Source organism: Benincasa hispida, chromosome 11, assembly GCF_027475165.1.
Source record: "Benincasa hispida cultivar pf3 chromosome 11, pf3_genome.v1.1, whole genome shotgun sequence".
In the NCBI taxonomy this organism is placed as follows: Eukaryota; Viridiplantae; Streptophyta; class Magnoliopsida; order Cucurbitales; family Cucurbitaceae; genus Benincasa; species Benincasa hispida.
In genome coordinates this window covers 47,155,407-47,167,151 of record NC_143488.1, presented here as the reverse complement: position 1 = coordinate 47,167,151, position 11,745 = coordinate 47,155,407, and the positions used below count along the sequence as shown (strand labels likewise).

The 11,745-nt window shown below is 31.7% G+C and overlaps 1 protein-coding gene across 1 annotated transcript; it reads left to right on the top strand.

Annotated features, from left to right (window-relative positions):
• Positions 1-6,450: 6,450 nt before the first annotated feature.
• On the top strand, positions 6,451-9,360 carry LOC120091863 (Plasma-membrane choline transporter family protein). Its single transcript, XM_039050013.2, has 5 exons — positions 6,451-6,684; positions 6,826-7,167; positions 7,281-8,195; positions 8,398-8,631; positions 8,711-9,360. The coding sequence occupies exons 1-5, from the start codon at positions 6,667-6,669 to the stop codon at positions 8,882-8,884; spliced, it is 1,683 nt and encodes a 560-aa protein (XP_038905941.1). The 5' UTR covers positions 6,451-6,666; the 3' UTR covers positions 8,885-9,360.
• The last annotated feature ends 2,385 nt before the right edge of the window (positions 9,361-11,745 follow it).

The following is an 11,745-nucleotide window of genomic DNA, read 5'->3' as shown; positions in this document are numbered from 1 at the left end:
CGCCATAGTGCTCAATTTCATTGATCTATTCACTAATAAACAATTGAGATATTAGGTTAGAATAAGTTAATGTACTCTTTTTCTTGAAAACTAATTAAAATTAAGCCAAATGATTTTAATTTAATAAATGAGGAAATTTCACTTTTCGTTTATAATTAGCTTAAAATACTATTTTGTTGAATGCACATTCGGTTCTATTTTAATTTATGCATTTTCAATAAATCTTAAAACTAATTAGTCTATGCACTTGGATTCGAGAAACAACTTAGAGGATGTGAGGGTAATTTAAAAAAGGAAAAAACTTTACATGTAGTTTTCATGTAGACGTGGTGACTGTACTTCAACATTATATTAAAATGAGGGGATAAATTATAATTAATCAAACACTATAATTTTAGGCATCTACACTTTGTTTATATATGGCGAGGGTATTTTTGAACTTTTGTAAAAGTTTGAGAGTATTAATGAATTCTTATAAGTTAAATGGTCTTTTTAAAACAAAGCATTAATGATCATCATTCAAAATTAATGGTAGGAGTATTTTTTATTTTTTATTTTTAAGTTCAATAATATAATTGAAAATTTTGAAAACATAGAGGTATTTTTTAAACAAAATATAAAGTTCAGGAGTACTTTCTAGAAGTATAACTAGCATGATATAGAGTATTTAGATATCAAATTAATTTGCAAATGTAACAAAATCTAGATTCAACTCACGGAGTCTATCATGGATAAATTTTGTTATATTTGTAATTATTTAAAAATATTGCTATACACTTAATTATTAGCTCTAAAAGTGATACCTCTTGTAATTGCTCCAAATTATAATTCAACCATCCAACCATAATTTCTAAGAGGGCGTTTGGTAGCCAATTTGAAGTGGGTGGAGTGAGCTATTATAACTCACTCCATGTTTGGAGTTGTTGATAGTAACAACAATCGTTATAACCTATAATTAACTATAATATTACTCTAAAAATTTTAGAAAACGTATATTAGGGAAGAGCGGATTATATTAATAGATTAAAAATGGTCTCAAGTCTCATGTGGGTAGGGGTGGAAACGGTTCGGTGGTCAAACCGAACCGCATATATGTGGTTCAGTTCGGTTTTAAATTCGGTTTTACTCTTTTTTTTAAAATATATAAATAAATAAATATATATATATATTAGTTAAAAACGGTTCGGTTCGATTTCAAATTCGATTTTTGAAAGTGAAACCGAACCGAATCGAATTTTTCGGTTGTATTAAGTATTCGATTTGGTTCGATTTTTAGAAACGGTTTGATTTTTGCGGTTTAAATGACCACCCGAAGAGTAAATGGATATGCATGCCGAGGAGCAACCAATGATGGAAGAGGGTTACTGTGGGGGTGCCCACATTGTAACATTATTTTTATTGCTTTTGAATGCTTAGATGATGATGTCAAGCAATGAGACAAAATGAGGTGGATCCAAGCGGTGAGATTTTGACCGTTCTGGGCCCATTTTCAAATACGCATCCTTTTACTTTCCAAAATTCCGTTTTGGTGCGCCATTTTTTCCTTTTATCAAGTGTTAAATATATATGTTTTTTTTTCAAAAAAAAATTGATATAACTCTATTTATGTTGCATTTTCTTATTTGAAAAGACTCTAGCGCCTAAGTTTATTAAATGAAGAGGTCTTCGTGACGAAGTGAGAAGATTACAATAGAGAGGTATTCTCACTTTTAGGAGGAATTTAAGAGATTACATACTAATAGTCACATACTTCGGATAACCTAAGTTCCTTGGTAGAATGTCTTACATTTAGAGGAAGTCCAAGTGTTCATCTAGTCAGTTGAATTATTCTTGTGTCACTGTTTTTGTCATCCATTTACAAATAACTACAATATTATAATTGCTTAAGTTCATTTAGTGGTCGAACCGAATCGAATTGAATCAAATTTTCTAATATGTGAAATCGAACCGAACCACATGTATGCAATTCGGTTCAGTTTTAAATTTGGTTTTGGTATTTTTAGAAAATCTATGTTATTTTTTTTAATTAAAAATGGTTTGGTTCGGTTTTGTTCTTTAAATTTTAAAACGGTTCGGTTTTAAATTTGGTTTTACTCTTTATATATATATATATATTAGTTAAAAATGGTTCGATTTGATTTCAAATTCGATTTTTGAAATTGAAATCGAACCGAACCAAGCCGAATTAATTCAATTTCAATTTTTTTCAAACCGAACCAAACCATAATTTTCGATTTCACTGAGTTTTCGGTTCGGTTTGGTTTGATTTTTAGAAACGATTTGGTTTTTGCGATTTGAATGGTCACCCCTAAAATTCATATTAGTAAAAGTATTTTTTTCACAAACATACTGCCTCCTAGATATAAGTGGTATTTCACTAAACTAGGTTATCAAAATTTTATGTTCTGTCCATTTCTGTTTATCTCTTTACTTTTAGTTATTCTAGAAATTGCAAGCACAACATGTGTGACACTGTTATACTGTACGGTCGAATACCTTTATTTTATTGGGCACTTGAACTCCATTTTCTTAATAATAATTAATGTCCTTTACATTTAAAAGGGGAAAAAAACCAAAGGATAAAAATCTTTTGGAACTACAACATAACAAGCTTTATCAAAGGAGAATTATAAAATATAAATTACAAAATATACTCCTTATATATTTTATAATTAATTAAATGCTCGTATTTAGGGATGACATTTTGAAAGTTTTATCTATTTAGTTTTGTGAGTTTTAAAAAATATGTGTGTTCAGTCCTCAACTTATCAAAATATAAATTTTTAGTTTTCAAATTTTAAAAAATAAGTGCATCTAATTCTCAAATTTTCAAATATATCTTTTCAATCTATAAATTTTCAAAATGTATATTTTTAGTCTTTAAGTTTTTTAAAAGTATTTTTTTATTATGTTAAAGGAAAAATATTCTTATGGTCTCTAAGTTTTTAAGAATATGTGCATTTAGTTTCTAATGTTTCAGATTGACCATTTTAGTCTCTGATGTTTTCAAAAATAGGTTTAAAAGGTCCCTCACCTAATAGATCTACTAAATTTAAACATAAAGTTAATTAAAAATATGATGTGACAAATTGACTTGGAAAAAAAATATTTTTTAATATTTTCCACTTCCTTATCTTCTTTCTTCTTCTTCTCTTATCTCTTGTCCTCTCTTCTCCATTTTGATATCTCTTTGTGTCTGTCATTTTTTCAATAGAAGAAGATAATGAAATTTGCTTACTTTTCTCTCTTCTTTTTTCTTTTTCTCTCTTCCCTCTATTGTCCTCTCTTCTCCATCGACTAGTAGGAAGACTAGGATACGAACTAGTTGGTCGATGGGGGAATTTCCAAAACGAAAAGGGTTCATTTTGCCCGATAATTTCTTTCCTTAGTATTTTTTTCTAGTAGTGGTTTCCCGTCTGGTGGTTGGCTTGCCCCCCACCCCCAATATCTATGGGCTTCAAGGATTTATGGGTGTACACGGGATGGGGATAATTTTTAGACCAACTCAAAAATTCGGGTTGGCTATCTGAATGACCTGAATAGGGTACCCAATCCAACCCAACCCTTAAAATTTGAGTTGAGTTAGATTGGATTGTCGGGTTGCACAATTCCCCCTCCCCCTTTTTTTTTGTAAAAAAGAACAATCACCAAAATGACATAAAGGAATCAAAATAGCCACCAACAATGAAAAAATATAAAATAGAACCATTTATTACATATATTCAGAACATATAGTCAATCAACAAAGCAGAAAACCAACATTGAAACCCTTTATAATTATTAACTATATTTCTACAGCCATATAAAGCAGAAAATCAACCAAGATCTTTATAAAATAATCAAAACAGCAACAAATACAAATACTAAAAAAAATTCACAAATCCATTATAAAACAACGAATTTACATATTTACAAACCTCGAAATTGGCCAGTGGAAGTCTGAAATTTGAAAAACAAGAGTTTGTGGAGATCTTAATTTTTTTTTATAAAAAAAAGGTCAACGAAAAAGGCAGACAACATGTATTTTTAGATTTGAAATTAAATTTAAGTAATTGAAATTTAAAAAGAAAAAATTGGAAGTAAACGAATGATGGACTAAGGGCAGGCGAACGACAGATGGATTAAGGCAAGACAATTGACGGATGGATGAAGGTCAACCGAATGACAGATGGACGAAGGTCGGACGATCGGTGGAGTGAACGAACAACGAGGCTGAGACTGAGAGAAAGAATCGTGATAAAGAGAAGACTTAAGAGATACATGAGCAACGCTTTGTGTGTGTGTGATTCGGGTTGGGTTGTGTCAACCCGAATTTTTCATAATCCCAACTCAAGACCCAAATCAACCTAAAAAAAAAAAAAAAATCAACCCAACCTAAATTTTAAACCCAACCCAACCCAACCCTTATAATTCAGGTTGTTTGGGTTGTCGGGTCATATGAACACTCCTATAAGGATTTGCAGTTAGCAATTTTTTATTATTCTTTTTTTCTTTTTTTAAACTCTTACTTTATTATCTCTTTGCTCCAGTTTTAAATAAATTGGATTAACCTCCATTTGAATTTAAGAAATTTATTAGAAATTTTGTGTTTAGAATATAAGTGAAAAGGAAAAAGAAGTTATAAAATTTACTAGTATAAGCTAAACGAGAGAAATAAGAGAGAAATGAGCAAATTTGATCTCATCTTCTTCAAACTAAAAAAATTGAACATCTATCACATCATATTGTTTTATTTATTTATTGGCATTATTTTGAAAGAATTTCACTTTGTTTTATTTTTCCAAAACTGTTTTATCATTAATGTCACAAAAGAACATCTTAGCTTGTGTCGTCTGTTGTCCATATTCTTGTATGGATATGCGGGGCTCTCCAATTGAAAGGTCACCGACAAGGCCAGGTGACCTTGTCTTCTCTCTCTCTCTATTTAAGTTAAATTACCCCAATTCAAAATTCTCCCTTCCAATTCTTGTGGGGAGAGATTTTGAATAATCTTTAAAAGCTAACTAGCATAAATTTAGTTTCGTCAAATGTATGACCCAAAAGTTAGATAAAAAATGTACGTCAATTTCGAGTGAAATTATTAAAATATACTTGCGTACACACGGAAAAGTAGTATCGCTCTCGCTCGTCTCGCCCTCTCTTCTTTTTTCACTCACAAATTACTATGCCTCTCGTTCTCGCTTTTTTTTTTCACTCATGAATCACTATGTCTCTCACTCTCTCTTCGTTTCCCCACTCACAAAATAACTCCTCTTTCTCGTCTCTTGCTCATTGGAGTTGGTCGCTTTCAGAGCTGCTCGCATGGACTCGTCGTGTTAGATAATAAGAAGAAGACATACAAAGGAGAAGAAGTTGGAGAATAAGAAGATTTTTTGCAGAGAAAGATTTCTCGCACCAAAGAAGAAGAAGAAAAAGAAAAAAGAAGGACAACCGTAATTTCACGTGGTTATGACATCAGCAAAGAGGCATTTGATAGTTTTTTTTTTTTGGTTCATTTGCCATTTTGGACCTTTAAAATGGGTCTTTTGGGTAATCATTTCCATAGATTCAATACTCATTATCTTCCTGGTAACTTGTTGAATAAGCCATCTCTTCTAGTTTAAATTCTATTTTTATCTCAATTAACCTACTATAATTATAGCTAATCGAGTATACCCATGTTCATAATAAATGCAATTGTGATTTGTCATGGAGTAGTTTTATAGTAAGGTTGTGAATGTGATGTCCACTGTGTAAATAATGATGGTGTACTAGTGGATCATGAATTTGTCATCTTGCATATTTAGATTAGTTGATACCAAAATCTTTGAACATCAGTTGGACAATTTTGGAAAAGATAAAGTTGTTCAATCTCATTGAATATTAACTTCATAGGCAAGATAAACATTTATACTTAACCTCACTTTATTTTGATTAAGAATTCACGTGAATTTCTTGTCATTTTGATCTCACTTAGACTCACTTAAGCTCGATGACTTCTCATCTCACTTTTCTCAATCTATAACAATAGTTAAACTCATTATAAACTTTACCTCACATTAATTTTTAAGACTTAGCTACTCTATTTAATCACAATCAAGAGTTAATCCATATAAATTGTTATTTCTTACCAAAATTAATCTATTATTTCTTTTTAAAAAGCCAATAAAATGCAACAAGATCCAATAGCGTTGAAATTTTAAATGAATTATAGAAAGCGAAAAACATTAAAACACAATGGAAAGTTAAATTATGCGTTGGATTAAAAAAGAAAAAGGTTCATAAAGTTGAAAAGTTATTTCAATTAATTATTATTTATTCAATAACTAATATTTTAATAGAAAAATAAACGCAACGTGGCATAAATACATACGTCCAATCTCAGCCGTTCATTTCCTATCAAAATGTTAAATCCGTTACAGCACGTGCGTAAGCTTATTTTAAAAACGTAAGAGAACATTCAATGACTATAGTCTCTACCATTGGTCCGTGTTATTCACACGCGCACCCAAGCGCGTGGGGTTTGAATAAATATTTTTCGAGGCTGCTCTTTTTCTGATACTCTGATGCAAGTTCCAAAAGGCAAATAAAGAACATCCCACGCACCAAAATCATAAAGATACAACAAAAACAAATCCTCTAAATTCCAGCTCCGGCCGCCACCACCGCCACCGCCACTGTTCTCCGATGGGTGCTGCTGAACCAGTAAGATAGATTTTCAATCTTCCTTTGTTTTTTTGGTTATTTTGTTTGGTTGTCCCTCTGTTTTTGGAGAGTGAATTTTGTTGATTTAGAATGCTAAAACTTATGGGGTTTTCAATTTTTTGTTGTGGGTGTTGTTTTTAGGTGGAGGAGAGGGAAATGGAGAGAAGGAATGAAGAGGAGAGAGAGGAAAATGGGAGGAAATTACCAGAAGAGAAGAGAAGGGAAGATCTAGAGAAAGGGGAAAAAGTAGGTGTATTACCAGAACAAATGATGGAGAGGGATATAAAAAATGCTAATAATCAAGGTGATTTGCATGTTTCAATGTTGCATAGATTGAATCCAACAAACCCTTTGAGAATCATTCTCAATGGTGGAGCTAGAGTAGCCACTCCTTCTCCTCAGCCCTCCTCCGGTGGCCCTTCCGGCCATCAGCACCATCAGCACCGCCAGTCCCCCGTTCCTCTCTCTGTTTCAACTCCACAGGTAAAGAAAACACAGCTCACACTTTAGTTTTTAGTTTTGACCTTGAGCTGAAATTTGAGTGATTAGTTTTAAGATTTTGCCCCCATTTTTTTTTTGTTGTTGTTGGCAAGCAGCAACCTGCAGTGATTAATCTGAATTCAAAAGCATACACAGATAAAGTAAGTCTGTTTCTGTTTGTTCTGCACTTGGTTTTGGCTGTTGGGCTGGTTTGTTTCCTTGTTTTCAAGGGGATTCAAGGGCTGTTATATGCATCAGACTCTGTAAAGAGAAAAGAGAAGAGGGTTCTTCAGTATTTCCTTCCACAAGTTGAGGTTGCATCTCTGTTGAGCATTAGTCTTGCATTTGCTTGGCAAAAGGCTGTGAGGTTATGGCCTAAGTTCATGGTTCATTTCATTCTATGGTGTTCCTTTGCAATGTCCTTATCAGCTGGAATCCTGCTAGTTTGCTTTCAAATGCCTGCCACAGAAGGTGTTGGAGTCTGTTTTCTTGTTTTTGCAATTGGTAATGGGTTATATGCCTGTTGGGTTTCACAGAGAATCGAGTTTTGTTCAGAGGTTTTCGTCAAATCGCTCGAGCCTGTTTGCAAGTTCCCTGATTTGAATCAGCCGACATATTGGATGCTTGGGGCTGGATTTCTATGGATGTCTTTTTGGATTTTGGCTATAATAGGAGCATTGAACTTTTATTTCCCCCCTTTGACTATAATTGTTTTACTGCTTAGCTTGCTTTGGACTGCTGAAGTAATGAGAAATGTTGCTAATATAACTGTTAGTAGGGTGATCTCTCTGTATTATCTCAGAGGAATGCAGTGCAATACTCAATTTTGCCTCCAAAGAGCCTTGACTAGAAACCTAGGAAGTGCTTCTCTTGGTTCTCTCTTTGTCCCTACCATTGAAGCTCTCCGAATCCTCGCCCGAGGTCTGAATTTGCTTGAGGGGGAAGACGAGTTTATGTTTTCTTGTGCTCATTGTTGTCTCCATGTCATGAACTCAATCTTTCGACGCGGCAATAGCTGGGCCTTTGTGCAGGTATTATTTGTTTGTTTGTTTTTTTTCCATTTCCATTGCTTATCATAAACTTGATTGAATCTCCAAAAAAAAGAAAAAAGAAAAAAGAAAAATCATATGATCTCAAGGATTTGGATGATTTGAAACAATGTTATGTCCATTTCACATTGTTACTAGATGGATCGAATCTCAAAATGATTGGTTTTGAAACTGATCTTATCAGATAGCTTCGTATGGAAAAGATTTCGTGCAAGCATCGCAAGACATATGGAAGCTCTTCGAGATGACCGACATGGTACAGATTGTTGACTCGGATATTACGAGCTCGATTTGCTTCCTCACCGGAGTTTGTAGTGGCTGTATTTGTGTCATCGTTATAGCTAGCTGGACATTTACAGTGCATCCTGGCTTCGCAGCTACTATTTCCTTGCTAAGCTTCATAGTTGGATACCTAATGGTTTGTGTTTCTTCCTTTCTTCACCACTCCTTACTCTAATGAATCTCAACTGAATCTCTTCCATTTTGAATTACCTCAGACAAGGATTGCAATGGCACTGCCCCACGCTTGTGTGAGTTGTTATTACGTATGTTATGCTGAAAATCCTGGTGGCCGACTCTTTGACAATACGATCAAGAATCGTCAAGCCTTACTAAAGTCGAACCGGGATGTAATCATGACGCCCCGAATGCCTCGTCGAAGTAGGACATGATCATTCTCATTGAAGCTAACTGATTTCTGACCCCAAAATGATGCATTGAGAATAAACTTGGAAACACTACTCTCCCAACTTAAGGCCATAGTTTCAAATTGTAAATATGCATTTTGGCCAACAAGAAGCAACTTTTAGGTATTGGTTTTGATCTTGAAAGGTCAATTTTTTTGTAATGTTTTTGGATGCTTTTTTGGCCATTGGGAGAAGAGTGGAATGGATAGATTGGCCCCTTCAGATTCCATCCACAAGGGATATCAAAGAGGGAAAAAAAAAAAATTTGCACATAAGAATTTGGAATATCCACAAGCATAAAAGTAGGGCCCACCACTTTGGATTAGGACACTTTTCACCCTCATCTTATTAGGCAAGAACCCTCCATTGTTTTATCACAAGTGTAGTTGTGTTTCCATGTTTAACAAATATTTTGGTTGAGTACTTCCAATAAATTAGTCTTAAATGGATATTATTGACCATTGGATGGTATTACTTCTAGATTTTTCTTTCTACTTTGATCCATATATGCATGTGATGCAAGTGTACCTTTTGTAAACTTATGTAGATAATACGAGGTTTCATTTCAAAATTAATTGACAATAATAGACTAGCCTATTTATCTTATAAATATTGTGAAGTCCTCTCGTTTTTCTAATGTGTTACCTCAACATACCTATTAAGATGACGTCTCTTTTGATTCACCATTTTTGGATGAAATTTCAATTTTATTTTTGAATTGAATACTTGTTTGAATTTAACGGACATTGATATCATATTAGATAATATGAGTTTCATCTCAAATCCAATTGACAATGAACGGATTAGCTCATCTAGTTCAATTGACATTGTGCTTGTATTATCAACTTTGAAGTTAGAGGTTTGATTTTTTCCCTTCACATCTTATTAAAAAAAAAGATAGAATAGCTCATCTATGTTATAAACATTGTGAGCCTCTGGTTATTGAAGATCAAAGGTTTGGGGGCTTTTTCTTTTCATTTCATTTTTTTTAATATAAAAATCTATATTAGATATTATATAGAGGGATTTTCAAAAATAGAAAAATAAGAGAAACTATTTATATAAAATAGTAAAATTTAATCTTCTTTGATAGAGTTTGATAAAAACTTATAGAAGTCCATCATTATCTATGTTATAGTCAATTGATAGAAGTCTATTAATGTGTTTTTTTTTTTTTTTTTTTTTTTTTGCTATTATATGTTTAATCTATGAAAATCTGTATTATATACATATTTTTATAATTGTGGTCAAGTTTTAGTCCAAATTAAATATTGGTCTAATTATTACTCAAACAAGAATAAAAAGATGTGAAATGAATATTACTTTACCACCACTTGCTTTAAAGGAAAGCAAACTTCAAAAGTGGGATATATTTTGCACTTTTTGATGTGAAGAACATATTAATGTGTACGGCTCTTTTTGTAGGGAAGATTGAGAATTATCTACGTAATGATAATATATTGTAACAAGATTTAATATCATATATACATTAGCTTTCCTACTTTCGATTATATCTCTAAACTTAAAAAATTGTTTAAATAGATTTTTAAACCTTTTTTTTATTTATTAATATCAAATTAAATTTTGTGTCTAATAGATTCGAGTTAAAAAGGTTAAATAGGTTCTTAACATATTCAATTTTTATCTTAAAAAAATATTCTATTAAATGTAAAATGAATTTTGTGTCTAATACGACATTTAATTTTTAATTTTGTTTAATGGATATTTTTTTAATTCATGAATATAAAAGATCATAAATTTATTAGGCATGAATATAAATTTTTTTGAAATCTAAATAACATATTAGATACAAAATTGAAAGTCCAAATACTCTTTTTAAATTTTAAGTACCTATTTGATATGGAAAGAAAACTTATACTTTAATCAATGATTTAAATTTTAGCTTTGAAAAAAGTAATTATGTAACATTGTTAGTCAAAATAAAATAAAATAAAATAACTTTTCTTACTCATGATCTTGAAGAAAATGACGATATCACTATACAACAAATTTGTTCGAAAGGTAACCTGGCAAACTTATTTACAAAGGTATTACCTAGCGCAATCTTTGAAAAACTGGTGCACAATATTGGAATACGGCAAATCAGAGATCTCAAGTGATGTTTCTATGATGGGAGTAAATATATTTTTTAGGAAACATGTACTCTTCTCCCTTCACTAGAATTTTTTTCTCATTGGATTTTTTTCTAGTAATTTTATGAAATATATACTCTTTTCCTTCACTAGGATTTTTTTCCTAGTAAGATTTTAACGAGACATATTTCACATACATAATGGACATCTAAGAGGGAGTATTATAAATATTATGATAATAGATTTTTATTAGATGCTCATACTTAGTGTCCATTGACCATGTGTCATGCCCCAATTTCCTAAAGGGTTATCCATATGTCTTAACATTACACATTATTAGTATCCATTTAATTCACCTTCTACTTGCCAAATTGCCTATAAATAGTAGCATTTGGTGGGGTTTGGAAGAAACACACATTGGGCAAATTTCATAAAAATTGAAGAAAGTGAAGAATTTAAAGAAATTTCTTATGTTATATTTGGCTATTTTATTTTATTTTTTTTATTTATATATTATGTTTAATTAATTAATTTTATTATTATATTATATTTATTTTAATATTATATTTTATTGATATTTGTGTTCCCATTGTGCTCCTCAAGTTTACAACATCTCTATGATTATTTTTTTGAGAAAATATGAATCTTCCAATCCAATCAAACTACTCAATGAAGAGTCGAAATGACATATATGCAGGATGACCTTGATATTTTACTGGTCCTTCTTCCAACCAATTTCTTGAAGTGTTTTAC

Bases quoted from the DNA above. Each gene is read 5' to 3' on its own strand.
- LOC120091863 (XM_039050013.2), top strand. The intron at 8,196-8,397 runs GTATTATTTGTT...TGATCTTATCAG, and splicing joins ATAGCTGGGCCTTTGTGCAG to ATAGCTTCGTATGGAAAAGA. The intron at 8,632-8,710 runs GTTTGTGTTTCT...GAATTACCTCAG, and splicing joins TCATAGTTGGATACCTAATG to ACAAGGATTGCAATGGCACT.